Source organism: Mchenga conophoros, linkage group LG2 (genome assembly GCF_057382185.1).
Source record: "Mchenga conophoros isolate Kocher_MC1m ecotype Shallow Benthic linkage group LG2, M_conophoros_male_GT1.1, whole genome shotgun sequence".
Lineage (NCBI taxonomy): Eukaryota > Metazoa > Chordata > Actinopteri > Cichliformes > Cichlidae > Mchenga > Mchenga conophoros.
In genome coordinates, this window is record NC_140527.1 from 5,874,869 (window position 1) to 5,896,883 (window position 22,015).

At 39.5% G+C, this 22,015-nt stretch overlaps 1 protein-coding gene across 1 annotated transcript in view; it reads right to left on the bottom strand.

The window, feature by feature from the left end:
- The window catches only part of pdgfc (platelet derived growth factor c), a 48,111-nt gene extending 27,701 nt beyond the window's left edge, over nucleotides 1-20,410 (bottom strand). The window contains exon 1 of the mRNA XM_085284315.1: nucleotides 19,678-20,410. Within this exon, the coding sequence (XP_085140441.1) occupies nucleotides 19,678-19,855 (178 nt within the window). The 5' untranslated portion in view covers nucleotides 19,856-20,410. The remainder of the gene's footprint in view (nucleotides 1-19,677) is intronic.
- Between the last annotated feature and the right edge of the window lie 1,605 nt (nucleotides 20,411-22,015).

The following is a 22,015-nucleotide window of genomic DNA, read 5'->3' on the forward strand; positions in this document are numbered from 1 at the left end:
TTACTGTGAGACTATAGTTGGTAGATAACAATTATTATACAAAGTAGTATCTCTCAGAATGCATAAAAATAGCCTATGCTAAAAAACACTAAAGTTATATTATTAAGTCCTCAAGCCACCGATGGCTGTGAAAGATATCCTTAGCGCAATGCACAGTGTTATCTGAGAAATGATTACAAATCGTGATAAGTTTTTCCAAAGCCACAGCTGCAGGCTGTTAATGACAGTGAATGCACAGGAGTGTGCAAGCTCATGTTATGACTGCACACCACTGGCAGACACACCAAACCTAAACTGAAGTCTTTCAACCCCTCAGGCTTTGGTCCCATCTAGCACTAGCCACCACACAACGGCCTCTCCTCAGATTACAATGCTTCCACACCCCTCAATGATTTCTTGGAGCCTCTAATTAGTGCACGCACTTGTGTTTGGCATTTAGAAAAAGAAAGATTGAGTGTCAGTGTTTCTGACCCTCTGGAATTCTGTGTCTGAGCCTGGATTTAGACATGATATCAGCATAAAAATCAGCCATTAAGTGAAGAATAAATTCACTCAACCTCATTATTGTTCTTTATCATTTATGAAGTCTGTAGTTACTCACTGTTGCCTAATTCAAACAGACAATTTCTAAATCATTCTAGTTTTGCACAAGTTACAACAGTGTACAAGCTTCTCTCTGTCTTAAAATTGCTGTCATGTGCTGCATTATACAACGATGCCCCTCATCAACCTGAATTTCCTTGTTAGCTGTCACGCACATAATTAATATCAAAGCTAATTATTGTAAAGAGGATGGACTGATAGTTGAAAAAAGAAAGAAAACAAAGCAGAGCTGTGAAATGTGAAACACTAGGAGACAGAAGTACCGTCCCCTTCTGGCTAAAGAAGAAGAAGGAAAAAAGGCAATGACAGATGAATTAGGTCTTTTTTAAACTTTGTTTCACAGCTGTGGATGGCAGCTTCAGGCTGCTTTGTAGTCACATCTGTGTGCTGGACAGCTGGATATTTGGAGAAAATTACAGCTTGATCTGTGACGAGCCAGATTGGAAGACAGCTTTGCTTTACCAGATCCAGACACTGCTATTAAGACTGATCAAAGATCCAGATTTTGCAATGAACATAGCTGAGAGATTTGAGACCTGACCATAACCCACCTTGGAGCTCCCTGGAGCTCTCCCCTGAGATAGAAACATTCAAATCAACAATGCAGGGCTTACAGGAGGTCAATAATGTTTTCAACTAATGATTTCTAAATTGTTCTGGGACCACACAAGTATGTTCTGGAATGTCAGGAAAGCTTAGGTTGCAACTTGGAGAGCAGCCAAAGTCAGACACTCAATGAGTTTGTCTTCACACATCTTCCTCCCTTGTCCCATTACTTTAATCTTATCTTAAATCAGAAAAATCCAAGTAACAGAGAACTCCCAGTGATCACTGTAATGTAAAAACTAAGAGCATTGCAGCTACTAAGCAATGATTATCTAAACACAACATCTGCCTTGAATTCCCAAAAAATAAACTTACAATTTACTTGGCAAACATAACCTCTAAGCAACCCTTTAAGAAGCTTGCAGCAACGCAAGAAAATCTGGGTAAAACCTCGAATGGTCTGATGGGATTTTTGCTGTAAGAGAAAAGCATTCAGTATAGAAATAGATAAACATACAGCTCAATTCAGTTCAGTATTGGCAATTTAAAGATAAATTCTTTGGTCTATGGCTCTGATTCCAAATACAGATCAGTTTCTTTAAGGAGCTTGTCGTGGATCTCTAATTACTGCCACCCGACCAAGCCTCTGTAACCTTTTGGTCCAGCTGTCGACAGAAGAGAGGCTGTAGCTCTGAACCTAGGGTAATGAAAATATACCCCTTTGAACCTCTATTTACCAAGGGAGGGTTTACTGAGCACAACTGCTCTTTTCCTGTGACATCCTGCTTTTTCTTCCAAACACAAGAACTGCAGAAAAGAAGCCTTGGGTTGTTGTGTACAGAATGTATACAAGATTCAAACTGATGAAGCCGTGTTCAAAGCCATAGACGTTGGTTCTTCCTTTGTTGGTAATTCAGTCAACTATGTCCTTATGTCCCTTAATCAAATTCAAACTCACTTATTTTGTTGAACCTAAAAAAGAAAGAAAAGAAAACAGGAGGAAATGTATATCTTTCAGATGTGAGAGAATAGTGTCTGCACCCCAGAATACCAAGTTGCCAAGAGGCTGGATTTGCTAAACTAAACATGTTTGTACCTGGATCTTCAGAGTTGACATGAGTGGCAATTTCAGGATTAGAAAAAGGGGAAACTGATGTTTCTGAAGGGTGATGTTTGAAGGTAATTCAGTGACTTAAAGTATGCAAGTTAATTCTCCTTATGGGTCACTTTAATCAATTATATAAAGAAGTACAATGGAGTGTTGTCTGGTTTTAAGAAAAAACAATTTTCTTCAATTATCTAATTATCTTAAACATTAAATCTTTCTCTCATTATGTCATTAAGCCCTGTTACAAAATTACAAAATTTCACATTTCAGAGCATATTAAATACTACCACAGTTTATGTGAGATTAGAATAGAGACAGGCAGCTACATTCCAGCTCTGTGCAAGTTATTGCAAGAACAGAGATGGACATGTTTGCTGGTTAAGGGGAAATTTGGCACCTTGCACTGATTGATTTCAATGAAAAAGGGGACGGGGGGGGGGGGGGGGGGGGGGGGGGCTTCCTGGTGTAAGACATGGGCGTGTCACACTGCATGAATGAAATTAAATGCCAATTGAGTGTGAAAGTCAGGCTGCTGTCTTCTCCAATAGCTCTGATTAACTCATTAAACACCAGATGAAGCTGGTGATTCAGTGACCTTTCATGCTTCACCTTAGCTGATTCTGAATGGCTAATTGCATACAAATCATTAAGTCACTTCCAAAAAACAAAAAAACAAAAAAAAAACAAAAAAAAAAACAAAAAAAAACAAAAAAAAACAAATCATTAAGTCAAACAATATCTCATTTAAAACAAGCTCACTCATTTATAAACACATCCAGTGATTATTTTATGGTGTCTCTCTGCGTAAATCATCACATTTTTTGTTGCGTAAGGTGAACTTTCTTAACTGGACTTCAGCACCTGAACTGCAAGTAAATCTTGCCTGACATTCTATAACATCTGCATCCTGCTACACAAATATAATACTACTCAATGGCTGAAATTTCCTGAGGAGCACTGTGATATCATCAAACTCACTGGACATAATTTTTATGAGCTTGTTTAGGAAACAGCTTTCGATATAACAAATAAATGGGAACTCTCACCACTTAGCTTCCAATTTTCCTCTACACAGGTCACTGAGTCTCAGATTGTCCACTGTTTCTTTTTTTTTTTTTTTTTTTTTTTTTTCTTAAATGACATCAGAAACAGCAGTATGCGACATTACGTGATGGCAGAGCTTCAGTTCATCCTTTGTCATTTTTTTTTTTTTTTTTTTTTTTTTTAATAAATAGGACAGGGGGAATGAATGAGAGAAAGAGGGGGAGAGAAAGAAAGAAAACCAAAGGGGAGAAGAGACGGTGAGAAGGGGGGGGAAGAGAGACAAAAAAAAAAAAAGAACTCCTGGGTCACCTGTATGGAGAAAAAAAAACAAACAAACAAAAAAAACAAACAGAGGAGACAGCAAACAACAAAGAGTAACATAATAATAGAGAAAACAAAGCACCATCACAATAAACTAGCTAGTCATAGATATCAATATTTACTAAATAATAAACGATATTGTGCAGCACGCAAGATAGACAGCGCACAGTGTGCTTTGAGGCAGCAGCCAAGAAAGCTTTAGTCCGCGTCTGTGAATACCCATGTGTGCATACCTGTGTGGATCAGCATGCTTGCATTCCAAAGGTTTCTCCATGTAATGATCTGCTAGGGAGTGTGGGGGGGCCACAGCCCCGTCCTCCAGGGTGTGAAGCGGGTATGGAGGAGATCAAAACTCCAGACATCCAGAGGCCCCCAGAACACAAGAGACCATGGAAGACCAACAGAGGGGCAGCCGCGCCACTGTTCCAGTAAGAGCTGAGGAGAGTCCCAGATGAGGGCTCGCCCAGCAGCCGCGGAGCAGAAGTCAGGGGGAGTTGCAGTGACGCGCCCGTGAGCTCCGCCGGCCCCCAGCTGTGCCTGAGTGACCGAGCCCCAGGCCAAGAGGCCGGGGGCACCCCACCTCCAAAGGGGCCCGAGCGAGCCCCAGGCCCCGACAAGCGGCCGCCAAGGAGTGAGCCGGTGTGTACCCGGACGCCCACCCCCAGACACAAAGAACCAACCAACACACAACACACTGTCCACTGTTTCAGGACAATCTGAAGGCTGTCTGACTCTCCTGCTGCTCGTAAAAAGGCCTTTTAATCATCCGCATCTGTTTGCTTCCAAACATAACCTCACAGTTTGATGATTATTTTATCTTTAGAAACAATGAATATTCATGATGCTGCATTCAAGCAACAATAGCCACATAATTATCTCTGGAGATAAATGGATACAAAACAGATGTCTGTTCCTCTAACATAGGCGAATATGTGCATCTGAGTACATACGTCAAGTAATGGAGGGGGTGGGGGCAAGGTATAGCCTAGGGAGGTTGCCAGTGTATTGTGGGGCCAACAGAAAGATATAGACCACTCATGGTCACAGTAACACCTATGGACAATTTACAATTGATGTCTTAGGGACTGTGGGGTTAACTTGGAGAACATGTAGAGAACCTATGGAAGCACAGGGAAAACACAGAAGAGCCCCAGCCAGCCAGGAACAGTCTTACTGTCAGGTAATGGTGCTAACCAATGCTATAGCCAAGGTACAGTAAACACCACATGTAGACCAAAACGTAGACATAACAATGAATCAAATTGTATCCTATATGACATGTATTAAAGCGTTTCTTATTTGTTCGCAGCTTATAAACTTCATTCAATTTTGACTGAAATTCTGGAGTGCTATGTGCAGTCATTGGTACTAAGCAGGAAACCTTATTGGTCAAAACCAAATCGATTCACTTACACCAATCACGCACATTTGCTTTGAATGTGACTGGCGGTCATGGTGGAAGACAAGAATGTTTGTTTTTCTACTGCATCAACAGAGTAAATATTAACTCAGTATACTTTGGAATACTCTTTTTCTGGTCTGACTGCAAATGAGTTTACCTTCATTTGTAGTTGCTAAAAAGTACCTATGAGTAATGAGTTTGCCTTTAATGAGTAACCAATTATTTTCTGCTTTGAAGCAACAAGTCCTGTTCGTTACTTGATCTCTTTTTAGGCTATTTAGGTAGACTAATTGAAGTCACTTTACAATAACAGTAAATGTTTGTGCTTTGACAGTATGATTCAGATGACTGAGAATTCAGATGATAACAAGCTTGTTATGTACCTAAAAACTACTGTACTAAATACTGCTCTAACAAAGCAAAACACACACATGCACCACACACACACACACAACCACTTACACAATAAGAAGTAAAAAAGTCTCCTACTAATTAGTTTGACTTTTGAGTCACCTGATCATCAGTCAGTTTGAACATGTTTTTTCAATAGTAGTTATCTAAATTTAAATGATGTAGGACCATGTGAGTGATCTTTTTTATTTTTAAAATCTTTGTTTTCACAAATTACTTGAGTTTTTGAATTCATACTTACGTTCAAACCTATCTTACAATACAATGACGAATGCAAATAGCATTTGACTGCAAATCCAGCTGCTCTCTGCCTATGTGATAACTGACAATATTTAATATATTTTCAGTTATATTTATAACAGAAACACTGGCAGCAGCAGAGTGGTTAAAACAAACGCTACACTGACACCAAGCATGCAAACACGTCCATAATCTGCCTGTGAAAACTGAACACTGAAAGCATCCAATACTGCAAACGTTGCCAAAAACAAGCCAACTCGGTGACCTGCTTAAATCTCCGCTAAAGCCTGTCAACAGGTGTGAAGGGAAACAAAGTGCTGAACAAACTTTGGCTGTCAAAGCACAAAATGAAAGATAGATTTTGACAAACGGAGTTGTGCATGAAAGATCTGCCTTGTCATTGGTGTCTCATTAGTTGCAGTAGTTCCGGGCCATTTTAATGCTGTCGTCTGTAAAAGTCCTAATTAGAGACAGCTGAAGAGAAGAAAAATGTGAAGTAGGAGGAGGAGGAGAAGGAAAAAGGGGCACCTTTTCTTGTGAAAGACAGAGTTCTTACAGAGTCACTCTTTCTCACAGCATTATTCATTCATGAGGTGTCCTTCAAGCTGTTATCAAACAATCTTCCATGTGAAGAAGAAAATGGACTGTGGAAGTCTTGGAGAAATACAACTGGTGAGTAGTAGTGGGCATTCTCTTTCACTCCCAAGATGACCCTAGATACAGATATTTCTATATTTTATTCATTTAGTCTATTATTAGTCTATTATTAATCATTTTTGCACATTTTATTGTCACCTGCATTTTGAAATAAATGGTCACACTGGTCACCCATGTCCTGGGTCTGCCACGGGGTCTCCAACTGGTTGAAAGTGGCCAAACTACGTCATAAAGGAGGAATTCCAATCAAATACTTGACCAAAGTCAGCTAACCACCTATTGTTAAGCATTTTAGATGGGGGGGGAAATACACCCTAAATTTACAATTATACGTTATGGGCTATATTATGAAGTTCTACCTGAACTTAGTTGACTCCAAGAATAAAAATATGAGCCATAACAGGTGCCCTTTAACATTTTTTTACAGCACAAATGGGAACTAAATTTACAAGGGACAAAGCTACCAAGCTTGGATACACTGCTGAGGTTTAAGATCAGCCAAGACAAAAGATAAGACATAAAACATGCTAAACCTAGAAACTAAACAAAACTCAAAAAAATAAACAGCGTTTTTTGTCCTATTGAAATGTTCATTACCTGACGTGGCAGAGTGCCCGATTTATGTCATGTCAATGATCACCGGTGTGGAGATAAACTCAATCTTTCCGCTCAGTCTGTGAACACTATCTTTAACTTCATTTAAGGTTGAAGGCCTTTAATACACATAACGCTAGACATTTAAGACCTTTCAGGGGATTTATCGTCATTCTTGTTTCCACTTGTATCCAGATGTAACACAATTCCATGTCAACAACAACATTAAACACCTCTTAGTCACAGTGGATATTTTGACTTTCCAGTCACGGATCTGTCTAATACATTAATAAAGGCTCGTCTGACCCATGTATTGTGCATTCTGGCACAGCTTATTGGCACACATGTGCTTTTCCTGCTAATACAAGCCTGCTGTGAGAAATGCCACACCCAATGGTGTAGTTAAATGGCATAATACCTAGTAGTAAAACACATTATGCCCAGTACTTCCTAAATGACAATATTCTGCTTTAAAGGTGCCATAAATATTATCGCACCATTTCTATATTTCACATTTATAACAGTTCTAAATTTGTTGCCATCTTCTAATCGCACCATGGTCCCTGTGTGTAATTCCACATCATCGAGTTTCTCAAATGTTGTATGCCTCAAGTGATACTGAGCTATGCAACATCTGGGCACTTGAGCCCTTTATATTATGCCCATCTGCACCAAACACAACCACAATCACATTCCCTTTTAATCATTAAGTACAATCTGTTTAAAGCATTTAGCATGAAAACATGCTCAGAGAGCTCATCACAGTACCCATACTGCAACCTATTCAACATTAAACTAGAATTCATGTTCCAAAAAAAAGTGAAAGAAAGAAGTGTCAAGGGATCCCTTACTAACCTACTATAAGATTCCCTGTTGAATGAATAAAGCCCGCTCTTCCAGTAAGTTACTTTGTTTTGCCAGCTTTTTTTTCAGTGTACAAGGACAGCAGCCCTGCAACAAATTGCCACATTAACACAGTGTATCATATTCATCACAATTTTGTTCAGTACATTGTGAATGGAATACAAAAGGCCAAGTCAAGTGTCTGCATATCTCTTTACAATCTTTTGTAGAAAGGCTTTTAGTTAATCTTTGGCGCTTGTTGGTTCTTGCAGGAAATACAACCACATGTATCTTCACTGCATGTATAACAAGAAATAGATGTTAATTTATTGGCCCAACATGAAAACAAACAATATCAAATTTTGAACATTATTATAAGAAAATCCGTGGAAATTCTACTACAGATGTCATCTTTGTGACGAGTAATATTATGTTCTGTCTTAATTTGTTCTCTGTTCCCAGTTCCAGCTTAATCAGGTGATTGACAAACAAATAATTCATGCTTTAAACTTGATCCTATATGATGATGTTGCGTCCAGTATTACATTCGACATTTGAAGAAGCTCCAAATTCCACAAGTAAAATTGCTTCCCTTTCGTATCCAACAAACTGTAAGTTCCTATGCCAAAGATTTACCTTGAACACAAAACACTTCCCAGCGCCACAGGATAACCCTGTACCCCAACATACTTGAGTAAAAGTAAAAGTCACTCATGTTTTGTTAAAAAGAAACTGCTGAAGGTCCTGTTCTGCATGCAGACATTGATACATGAACATGCTCACACACAGTTGGCAAATCATTCTGGTCAGTCATAAGACCTAATAGCTAATGTGTATTTTCATTCCAGCTGGACTGGAAATGAAACGGATACCCTCTCTTGGGGATCCAAGCGTAAGAACGCCGGGGGTGACTACATCCAGCATGCCCGAAAACCTATTTGTGCTTTGGGAAAAGCCATACATTCTCAAAATAGTACGTGTGATTAGGTTACCGACTCTGTATGGCACTGGCATAGCATCGTATATCACATCTCACCATGTGCTAGATGACATAATCCGACCAGCATGAGACGGCAGTGTACCAGTGATTACTGGGACAGGTGTGCTTTTTATTTTACCCCCTTAAATGCATTAGAGATGGGATATTTCACATCTCCCTTTAATAGCTTCTGGTTCTTTTCTCACTCTCCTCCAGTGGCACATAAACAAGAAATAAAGGCCATTTAATTTCCATTGGAATTTGTTTAGTGACTGAAAACTGAAAGCAAAAGAAATAACTTCATATATACTCAGAATATTGAATCATGTTGTACATATCCAGTTACCTCCATAAGCAACACATGAAAAGATAAAGTTCACTGATATGCTAAATAGTTCAGCTATGCATGCATGAGCTCTGGCAAGCCAAAAACAGCCCAAAGACCTTGACCTGATGCACACCATGCTGCAAGGGATAAAATATTAATCTAAAAAGTATTTACTTTAGTATTGATTCTTGTAGATTGTAATCGATCAGGTAAAAAATGTCCCTGAACGGTAGAGCAGTTCAAGTAGTCCCACGCAGATGTATTTTTTCCTGGTCAGATTGGTGCACAAGTTGATTAAACACAAAGGAAACTGCCAAGTCTCTACTGAACGAAAACAAGAAGATACCCACTATAAGCTGTAGTTTGTATTGCAAGGCATTACACGCACTGTAATGAAAATATTTAATTACAGAAGCCTGGAAATATATGCCAACAATGCACCTGACAAACAGTCCACATTTACACGACACTGCACAGCTTTTTCTATGTTTGGACTTGGGTTGTAGTATACTGCACAGCTTTGTTATAAGTTCATAAAATATACTGCATGCTTTTAAAGTTGTTTTACTGATTAAATGAAACATACAGGCTTGTTTATGCCCAATCCAATGAAAATGTATTCTTTCCAAATGGGTGCTGTAAATACAGATTTCGCTTTTTATATTTAAAATTATGTTTTTAAGTTAGTAAAATGCTACCATTATATACAGATCATTGGCTTATTCTCATAAACTGCCAAAACTACACATTAAGCACTGATCTGTCTAATATATATTCTGAGCTGTATGAGGGTGTTCACACATCGCTAACTCTTGCTGCCTCTTTCTAAAATTAGCATGCTTAATGATGGTGCTTGATAACCATGAAATATCTCTGCTGCATCAGATGAACCTAGTCTCAGTTTCACACATGATGAACCCTTCTCATCATAATGAAGAGGAAGGGGGACAGCTGGGATTATTTGTGCCACAGTGTTGGGTCTTCATGCTACAATCCCTGATTCATGGCTCAACTGTTTACTTTCCTCTAAGATATATGCCCCATTTTGGCATGGATCTTAGACTTAGCAATGTCCTAAAACAGAGCAACTTTTCACAAATAGCTGCAGTTTAAAAAAAAAAGTTTTAGAAGCTCTAGATGTTTAGATTCTTGGCCACCATGAAACTGCACTAAAAAAACATGCGAAGAGTCCCAAATTTCTTCTGAAGCATGACAGTCACTCCAAGTAGAGCCAGACTCATAAAGATCTATCATCAGTGAGACGCTCCCATAAATCCCTGATCTCAGTTTCATCAAGTCAGTCCAACAGAAGCAACTCACCCAGCCTAAACCAACAGAAAACCTCCAAGTTCTTCAAATTGCCTGGAGAAATTTACTCATTAAGTGCCATTAAGACCACAGAACCAGATAAAGCCCTTTAAAGGACTGCTTTTGAACCCATCCTATCTATGTTATTAAACAGTTATTATGGTATTACATCTGGTTAACATTAGACATTAGAGATAAGTAAGGATGATTGTGTAAGAAAACAGTTCCAGAAGTTCCACCTTATCTACATTAGTTTAGAGCTTTTATTTTCCTTAGTAACTACCAGATAGATAGATAGATAGATAGATAGATAGATAGATAGATAGATAGATAGATAGATAGATAGATAGATAGATAGATAGATAGATAGATAGACAGACAGATGGTGAATCTGAAGAGTCAAAACAGGACAGTGAAATACCTCTGTGATAGAAGGTGATGACATCTGCCACGTTATGCAGACATGCCAGAGACGGTAACCAAGGTCAACTCATCTCACTGCCAAGATATTTAGTCAAGGCTGGAATTCCAGTTACCGTAAGAAAACCAATACTCACAGGACAACTGAGGTCTGTGTTAAAACAGTGCCACATTGGCCAGGTTTCAAACTTCACAGCCTCAAGATGATCCAAATATTTTATCAATGGAACCTCCTGTTTTAGAGGGAATCTGTTTTGTTACAACAAGAACGACACTGATTCTTGTCAGACTTTGATCGAACAATTTTTTAGAGCCCCCCCCCCCTTTAAACATTTCTATCATAGTTTTTATATTACAAGGCTTCAGAGATAAGTGCAATTTCTTGCCTTGACATGTTTTGTTTTCAGAGCTAAATGTACCTAAATTACGACTGTGCAACTCAAATTCTTATGCAGCCCATATTAAAGATTGTCAAAGTGAAATACACTCAACAAAAATATAAACGCAACACCTTTGTTACTGCTCCCATTCCCCATGGGATGGACGTAGAGACCTAAAATTCAGTCCAGATACACAATATAACCATCCCTCCCAAACAGTGGTCACAAATCAGTCCAAATGTGTGGTAGTGGGCACATCTGCTATATTGAGATAATCCATCCCACCTCACAGGTGTGCCACATCAGGATGCTGATCTGACATCATGAGTAGTGCACAGGTGTACCTCAGACTGCCCACAACAAAAGGCCACCCTGGAATGTGCAGTTTTGTCTCACAGCAAAATGCCACAGATGCCACAAGCAATGAGGGAGCGTGCAATTGGCATGCTGACAGCAGGAATGTCAACCAGATCTGTCGCCCGTGCATTGAATGTTCATTTCTCAACCATAAGCCGTCTCCACAGGCGTTTCAGAGAATATGGCAGCACATCCAACCGGCCTCACAACCGCAGACCTCGTGTAACCACACCAGCCCAGGACCTCCACATCCAGCAGGTTCACCTCCAAGATCGTCTGAGACCAGCCACCCAGACAGCTGCTGGAACAATTGGTTTGCACAACCAAACAATTTCTGCACAAACTGTCAGAAACCGTCTCAGGGATGCTCAACTGCATGCCCGTCGTCCTCATCTGGGTCTTGACCTGACTCCAGCTCGTCGCCGTAACAGACTTGTGTGGGCAAATGCTCACATTCGATGGCGTCTGGCACGTTGGAGAGGTGTGCGCTTCACGGATGAATCATGGTTCACATTGTTCAGGGCAGATGGCAGCTGAGAATGTCCCAGTTCTTGCATGGCCAGTATACTCACCGGACATGTCACCCATTGAGCATGTTCGGGATGTGCTTGACCGGCGTATACGACAGCGTGTACCAGTTCCCACGAATATCCAACAACCTCGCACAGCCATTGAAGTGGAGTGGACCAACATTCCACAGGCCACAATTGACAATCTGATAGACTCCATGCGACGATGTGTTGCACTGCATGAGGCAAATGGTGGTCACACCAGATACTGACCGGTTCTGGGTCCCCAGACCCCCAATAGCGCAAAAAACTGCACATTCCAGGGTGGCCTTTTGTTGTGGGCAGTCTGAGGTACACCTGTGCACTACTCATGATGTCAGATCAGCATCCTGATGTGGCACACCTGTGAGGTGGGATGGATTATCTCAATATGGCAGATGTGCCCACTACCACACATTTGGACTGATTTGTGACCACTGTTTGGGAGGGATGGTTATATTGTGTATCTGGACTGAATTTTAGGTCTCTACGTCCATCCCATGGGGAATGGGAGCAGTAACAAAGGTGTTGCGTTTATATTTTTGTTGAGTGTATATACAACCATGGAAATGTGATATAAACAATAGAGGGGATAGATTACTTTGATTGGAGTGACAAATTACCTAAATGAAAATGAAATGCAATTTACATTGTGATGGTCATGTGTTAATGCAGGCCTTTGTCTCATCCAATGGTGCAATAAAAATAAGCATATCTTGCTCTATGGATGCATTTTTCTCCAAAAGAAGTAATAATATAAATCAGTAACCATTTTTTCCAGTAAGAAAATGCAAATTCTGTTTTGAACACCATGTTAATTTACAGAGAATAGCTGGTATTTGCTGTGATAAGTAACTTTTACTTTAGCCAGATATACTGAACTAGTCCGACACTTCATCAGACTATGAGAATAAGCACACTCTGGAAAACATGCATTTAAACCAGAATTTCTCCTTTTCTTTTTGCTTTGTTTTATTCATCCTGCTTCATGTGTAACTGCTTTGTTCTGTGCCAGCTAGTCATGCTGTAGCTACTTGAGTTATTGTGCCAAAGCAGCTGATAACATTTACCAAGTCCTTCCATTTAGGGAGCTAAATTGCTTTTCGATTTAAGTAATTTCATTTTGCTGATAAGGAAAAAAAAACATGATAGAAAAGTTATCTGTATTTATTTTGCTTGTGGAGTATAATATAACATTTTTAACAATGTGAGTGAAATGGCAGCTTTCAGAACAACTATTCACCAGGAAACACTGACAAAGCTGAACATTTGAAATGATATCGCTTGCTCTCAATTCTTATCTGGAAGCTGGTAATATTTCAGAAAGTGGATTTCTTATTTGAGGGCAGCAGACAGAGACAGGACAATGAGCCTGCTACAGACATTGAGCTGATAAGAAACTGTGAGCAAAGAAACACAGCAAGAAAATATATTATTTTACAACAATATTTATCCTTTTACAGCATGAAAATGAATGTGTTTCCTCACTAACATCCAGATTTTTCACTTTCAAATGCACCAGAGTACATAAAGTGGACCTACTGAACGTCTAAATCTATTCAAACTTAAGCGACTTACTCCATGCCTACTAAGATGAAGATGTACTGTGTTCACATTTCCAAAAACAGATTTTATGAAAGACTTAACCAACCCTTTAGTTTTCAGGTTCTTTCATGCATTCTGTCTTCATGAAGGAATTTGAAAAAGATCCTCTTTGGGATGAAAACAGTCCATTTGAAAATGTTAAACACATGTTTTAGGAAATGTGGATACGTTTTAGCCAATGTAAAACTGACAACTCTAATACACGTTACAGGCACCTATTCATGTTGACACTTGAAGTTACTTAACTTTAAAAAAAGAGGGCAGTCTTACAATTTTGCAATACAGCGGAAAAGTAAATCTTAACACAAAATTCAGTACTTTCAGCTGCATCCCATGATGACTTGGATCCAATTTTATTGAAGATTACCTTTGTGCTTCCATGTATCTCTCAGTGATACTTAAAATAATGCTGAATAGTAGGAATTGCTGCTGTTGACCAAACTACTGAATGTCTTTTACATGGGGAGTAATGAATGAATAACTGTGGGATGTTTTGAAAAAACTGCTCATTTTTTCCTTTTATTCTATTATCAGTTAGACATTAATTAGTTAGTACTATCGTTGAAATCATTAGATAGAAAGAAAAGGTTGTTTCCATGTACACAGAAAATCAGATTTTGTTAAGAGACCAAGTTGTTCCCTCAAAGATCAACTCGTTGTTACTTCCTACTTGTTACATACTGTTGCTATTTCAAGAATTTGTTCTCATCATATTGTAATGCAGTGGATGATCCCTTACTATTGTGCCTCAAAAGGAAGAAACAAGCAATAATAAAAGCCCAAAAGGTAGGAGGCAAGTTGAAAGGCTCATAGCATAATCACAGTGCTTTAAATCAGAAGACAGGAATTCAAGTCCCAGCTTGGATTGCTATTATTATCTCTTCAGTTTGCTTTTTGTATATGATTTTTTTTCAACTTTGTCTTTTCTGTGAATTTTCTTTTAGATTTAAGCACCCACACTGTGTGTTTAGTTTTATAAAAACACTATTGTTTGTATTAAGTTCCGCCATATCCAACAGGTTTGTCCATCATTTCCTTGCAGCACAAGCAGAGCATTTTCTTGCAATCCATTTAATGGAAGTGAATCCATTTAATATGCTGAGGGATGATTGAACTTTATAGCACCACGATGCATGATGAAAAATGCATGAAAAAGACTAGCCAGTGCAATGCAATTTGAAGCCTTTGGGGTGGAGAACAGGTTGCAGTGACTGGTTGAAGTCAAAGCTAAGCTAAAAGGAAAATGACAGTTAACAGGTTGGGAGAAGCAAATCTTCAAATAAAGTCAAATTATGTGTGTAAAACTGACACAAAAACATTATGTGGTTCACTATTTTACTGTTTCTTGATGTGCTGCTGCAAAGAGGCAATGAAAGTGATTAGTATTTTTTGGAGAACGAGGTTTCAGTCCCCTTGTTCTCCAAAGAGGGGATGCACATCCCTTGACGTTTACATCAGGAAGGCATCTGGTGCAAAAACCTCCCAAATCAAATTTGTGGAACTACCCACTGTGGTGACCCCTTATGAATAAGGAGCAGTGGAAAGTAGCTTTAAGGTATTAGTCCCCTTCCCCCTCATGCATTTTGTTTGTATAACAAAATGGTCTTCATTATACCACTGGCAGCCAAAGCATTGTGTGCAGTGAAGAAAAATTCACAAACACCGAGCCAAGAAAAGACAGAATAGGTTTCTATAGATACTATTTTTCCTCACTAGAGCTTAAACCTATGACCCAGAGCCCCCGGAAAGCCTCTTGAGGTGGTGGGAGAGACGGTGCACTGGCTGCCTGAAATGACAAACAGCAGGCAGGCGGTGGCATGCTTTGCTTGCCAAATACAGCACTCCATGTTCAAATAGTGCTGACAGGAAAAACATAGACACTTTTATCCAGGGTCCCCCACTCTGGAGTGAGATGTTGAGGGGAAAATTTCCTCTTTCCAGAAGATATAGACCTGCTTGTATCCAGTGGTTTCTACTGCTACTGTTGTGGAAAATTCACATAAGTGCATTTTTCTTTCTCTTACTAACACTAAATGGTTATTCAGAAGCTGGTGTATTTAGTGACTTCCATATTAGACAGGGAAAAGAAGCCAAACTCGTTTGTATAAATGAAAAAAATCCATCACGTTCAGTCAGCAAATAAAAACCCTGATAAACCTCCTTATAATTGTGTTTTTCATCTCACTATAGTGATCTCCTAGGTGTAACGTCTGCCCTCTATGCTTCCCACTGAGTTTATTGAACATTCAAGCCATCCATTTTCTTTGATGGTTTTAATTCAGACAAGCATACCAGCTGCTATTCCACTGCCCAATACAATGATTAACTGCATAGTGCTGCATTCATTCATTCAAGCATATCCATCAAAGCACGGATCCCCCTAAGTGGAAACAAGCTTTCCCAGGGTCAGGAAACATCTAACCTGTATAAAAGAATGAGTTGAAATTCCAAGGCAGGCACATTTTGTTTGACTGGTTTCAGAGTCATAGTTGTAATTTCATATTTGAACCCAGAGCTAAGCACTATGGAAACCACTTAAAATAACATGGTGGATACATGAATGCCAGCTGGTCACATTTAGTAGAAGAGGCTTGACCCATTACAAATGACTATGTTTGGTCTTGTCAGGGCAGATTTTGTAACAGTGGGCTGAGAACAAAACAAAAACAAAGACATTATACTTCTTCTTAACTTTAACAATTACACAATACGCATACTGTACAATATGATATGAGATGGCATAATAGTATCATAATTTGTATGAAATGCTTGTTTCACCATAAAGAGTGGGACAGTGATTTTATATTAGGTTTTTATGTTTTTACTATATTTTCATTGTGTCAGCTGTTTAAAATGATTTCAACTTTAGACAGAGAAAGATACAAATTTAAAGCTCTGTCATGAACACCTGCTCCACCGAGTACAATTAAAGTTTTTAGATGCATTAATCCTTGAATAAAAGTTGACCCAAAGTCAAAAAGTGCTTTCACTCAGCCAGATAAACTAAACTTAATTTAGTTTCAGTATAAACGTTTCAGCTCTATGATGAAATATTTCTTACAAAAATGCTTCTTAGGAGTTGCAATTTACTTCTTGCCGTAAGTGATTTTGTACACAGGCTAAGATCTTTGACTCTTTATTAAATTACCAAGTATTTCTCAAGGCAGTTGGTAATCTTTTAAATACTGTGGCTAGGCAAGCCTTAGAAGTACTTTAGCTGTCAATCACTTAAATGAATAGGATTTTGCCGGCAACCAAAAGGACTCCTCCTCCTTTGCTACTCTACAAATATGCTATTAACAGCTGTTCTCAGCTATCGGAGAATAAACAAATATTGTATTCTATGTTACACCTGAAAAAGTCACGATTCATACGAGGCCACCCAGTATGTTCCCGGTGCAAATGTCTTGTTTGTCTACATCGTAATCATAATCCACTGAATGTATAATGCTCCTCTGTCCTCCATCTATGTATAAGTGGTACACTGCATATGTTCCCCATAGGCCGTTGATCCTTATGACCCCAGTCCTCCCTCTAATCTCTTAATCTTTAGCGGAACAGCAGCCTCTGTGATCATTGGCAGGTCTAGTGTGGTGCATACCTTCCTCCAGTGGTGCTCGGGGGGTTATGTGGGAATATCACAGGTAATCCGCATCTCCTACAAATATCTGTTGCTGGATTTTTCTGAAAATATCTGGCTCTCTGCTTATGGGTGGCCTTGGCAAAAAAAACATGGCCTTCTACGGGAAAGAGAAGGCAAACCACTTATCTCGGAGAAGTGATATAAGAGGTGCCCCTGAGATGACCTGTGTGATCGGGAAGCTGAGATGGAGCTTTAGCTGGGTTTGCAGTGTTGACAACTGGTATCAGGCCATCACTGCATAATGAAACAAGCTTATAGGCTATTGAATAATAAGTCAATCAGTGCTACATCATAGTATACAGACTGTGAATCATGTTGTTTCATCACAAATCAAAATCCTGTCTCATATAAAATGTGTTTTATGATGATATAAACTTTTGATTTCCTCTTGCAAATGCTTGAGAATGAAAGTAATACTCGCTGGATCCGATCCTCTGATGTTATTTGCTTCATTCCAGAGAGGTAGGCTGTTTTTGCCTTTCTGGCAAAAACAGGACAACATTGTTGTTTCTAACTTTTTCAGAAACAGCAATGTTGTTTTACCTTTAATAAAACAATATGTTGAAGACCAAAGGCTGGGGTAGCGCTTGAGCTAGATTGATACATGTACTTTCCTTCAGCGCTATTTCATTTTCAAAACCTTACACTACACAGCTTCTTTGTAGTGCCTGGAGAAGTCATTTTTAGCAGTGTTTCCTCTTAATAACCATGAAACCCTATAGTCATGTGGCAAACACATAAAAATGACATGCACAACACTGTAACATTATTCTCACCAGTGGAGCAAAGAAATGTTGACGTTATTTATTACCCCAAAACACAGAATTTTGATTTTAGAGTTCATTTTGAGAGTTTTTGTCCAAATCATTCATTGTGACAGATGGTTACTCTGCACAGCTCTGGCTCTCAATGGGAGATGGTGCCCTCTGATATCTTATGGAGTCATCAGCAGCCGCTTGCCAAGTTTAATACGACTGGGGACCGTAACTCTCCAGGCAACTACTACTAAACATGCCAGACAGGTCTGGCTTCTCCCCTCCGTCAGATCGATATCAAATTGTCTCACAGAGCATCTGCAATCAAGCACAGCAGAATAGAGCACTCAGACACTCCAGTCAAAGGTTACAGACGGTCTGGCCAGCTTTGCCCTCAGCCAAAGTGTGACCGCCTTTTTAAAGAGTTCCTTGACAGTTTAACATCTCCCCCACCACACTTCCCCTCCACCTCCTTCATCACTCTCCCTGCCCTCCCTCCCTCCTCTCTGTTGTTTTCCTTTCTCAGCCATCCTGATTAAACCTGGATATCCCACCAGGAGGCTCTGATTTCCCAACCCTGACTGTTACTGTAGTGAAGTCAGAGCTGCATGCCCTCACACAAGTCGAGTCAAACCTACTGGTTACTGAAGATCAAGAAATGTATGAAGATTAACCATATCTACAAGATATAGGTACTTTAAGCTATGTGATACATAGTCTGCTTCTATGTCACGACTTGTTATGTGCTTCACATAAGCAAAATAATAATCAAACATCACATTTTAGGACTCCTGACTAAAAGGCTCACATGCACAGGATCGGTCACACATAAACTATTCTATGGCAAGCTTTTTGGACTTACATTTCTTGTACCAGCATGTCTTGGCTTCTTTTGTAATTCTTATAAACCTTTGTCATTCATATGCAGGACATATAAAGTTTGTTATGAAGAGATAATGTCAGCACTGGGAATATAAGGGATCAAGATATAAAACTTAAAATAAGCCAAAACTAATAATCATAATACACAATCTTAAGTATTAAATTAAGATTTGAAAGATGCTTACAACAACAAAGAACAACAAAGACTGTCAAATTCCCCATGATGGCAAAACAATCACTGGAGGCTAATTATTTACTTACTTAGCTAAACACAGTTATAATCTTGTCATTAGCATGGAAATAAAATTAAACAGGGAAAAATGGGGGGAAGGATTTCAGAATTAGTGAAGTTCATTGGAGTCATTTCACATGAGCCCCAAATTACATCGCCCTGAGTGACTGCTCCTGAATGAATGGAGCCTTTTTTTATGATCACAAGAAAAACTTCTCCTGAGGGGCAAGGAATTTCAGAAGGGTTTCTCCTTTTAAGCATACGGGGTACGCTTTAAAGGTAAAGGGTAATACTGCACTTCCTATCCTGGATAATACTGGTTGAACTAAATAAAATGCTTCTATTCATTCAAAAGATGTACTTTTTGAAAGGAATGTCTTTAAGCCCAGTAAGAATGAGCATCTAGGTTGTGTGAGCAATCATTCAAAAGTTTGAACTTTTAAGAATGAACTAGAATGCATCGAAACTCACCGTTTTGCTCCTTTACGCTTGGTAGGGGAAATTTGCTGACATGACTTGATTCAGCTTCCGAGCCATATTGTTGGAGAAGCGATGCAAGAAGGAATATTAATGGAAGGATCATTTGGATGAGTGGTAGCCGGCGATCACAAAGCGCTGTAGACGGGACGGTTTGTATCACCACACACATGCGTCGTTTACAGGGCACCAGTGCTGTTTCGGACACATTTGGAGAGGATAAGCGCAGAGTAAAATCCACTTAATTTTAAGCATCAGTCCTTCGGAGGAAAGTTCGGGAACAAAATTTTAACTTGAGAAGTTAGAACGACTCCTCTGCGGAGGTTCCGAACCTGCCGCTGCTGCGCAGAGCAAATGCGCACCTGTTGGTTCAATGGGAAGTTGAGCAAAGTTTAGTTTTATGTTGCTATAATCCCGGTATTAGTTATAAAAAACACCCTTATGCACGCATATAATCTACGCGACGAGAACATTAGAAAGACACAGTCGCATTTTGGGGAAAGCGCGCGTCCACGGTGCGTTCTTCACTCCGTCTGATAAATCCCTGCAGATCTTTACGCATTACAGCAAAGGCTCACACACAGAGACAGCGAGAGAGTGAAGCAACTTGATACAGCCTGTACTTTGAAACCATTCGCAACACCGAGACGTTTTCTGTTTTCTGGCGCGGTCTAGAGTCATAACTTGGAGCCTGAGATAAAATATCGCTGCGCGCCCGGGGTTGGCTTTTTGGAGACTGGCAACTGACGCACAACAGGTGCTATACATAAAGTACAACTTCTCAGCGGAGGAAACTCCCAGGATGTTAACTATTCAGTTGCTGCCTGGTTTAACGAGGTGTTTCACTCCCTTACGGGTCCGTTTTATGTTTTGTTTTTGTTTTGTTTGTTTGATGGTTGCGCACTTTTCAAATAATTTCTAGCCAAAAGTTTCAGCCTCCCGAGATCACACAGTCTGTTGTTAAGGATAAGGTTTACATAAGCGGTAATACTTTTGGAAATATATCTTTAAAACTACAGAATAACTTAAAACACTATAACACCAGATTAAACGATATATTGTAAATATAAAGATATAAGAGTAGAGATACAAAAATGTGAAGGAGACATTTTAGGCTATTTCTGGATTTTTTTTTAAGGGACACATTTCACTTTCTGCTGTGTGTACACCAGTTGTACCCACTGTCTTACTAGTCCTTTATCTGTTTCTCTGCTTATTTTACTGGACTACAACACCATGGCCCGATTGCATTTTTATCCCATTAAATCATGATCCATCCAATGTATAATATATACAGTGCAGTTCACAGTATATATTCACATCAGGAGTCCCATGATTCAGACTAAAACCTTCCATATAACATTCCTAAGTAACATTGTTTAACCACTGAGTAATTGTTTAAAACCTTGATTCACTGAATGAAAGATAAATGCGCCCCAAAAGAAAACTTTTTAACATGCAGTTTTGTGCTCCCCTGGAATGTTTCTGTGGAAGGAAATGTTTAAGGTTCTCAATTTGTCATATCAAAGCAGAGACACTGCTTGAAACAATACTCCCTCCTGTTCCCAATTTCCTTTCTCCCCAGCACAATGTTGTACCTCATCAACTGTGTTTTATGTGGTTCCTCCCATCCTATTGTTGGCAAAATGCAACAGTGTATCCCCCGCTGTATGGTAAGTCTGCTGCAGCACAGACACAACAATCAAAGGGGAGCTGGAGACATATTGAACCCATTGAGCCAGACGCATGATGCAATGCTGCAGCAATTTACCCCCAGCCTCACATAGCTTAGAAACTACCAACTTAAAGAGAATATAGAGCAACCATCTCTCCAGCATCAAGGTAAGAAGGGAAGCTTTTGTGGTTTTAATCCAAGTTAATGGCTCAGGAAAGAAGGCGTGGGACATTGATGCAGTCATTTCATACTTGTGTTGCCCCTGTGGAGAGGGGCATATAGAGGTCTTCATGTGCCTGTTGGAAGGGCCAAGGCCCTTTGTGTAAAGGAGGGTATCACATTCCAGCCCTGCGAGCGCCTGCAGCAGATGTCAGCACTTCACATCGTGGAATCCCTCTCTCTTTCACAAAAACACACACACTCATTCACCCCATGAGGTTTTGTCTGTAAAAGCTGGGTATTTTGTCTTGTTGTCCACATTTGATTGCCGCTTCCATGGTGGTCTTGTGAAACGCAAAGTCTTTGATACAAAGAAATATAATAAACAGAGGAAATTAGAAACAAGTTGGGCTATTTGGGTCACGCCAAACATGCAGAGACAAGCCAGCTAGGAGAGCTCTGTGTCCACTGAGCAGAGTGCAAGTGGAAATGTATACA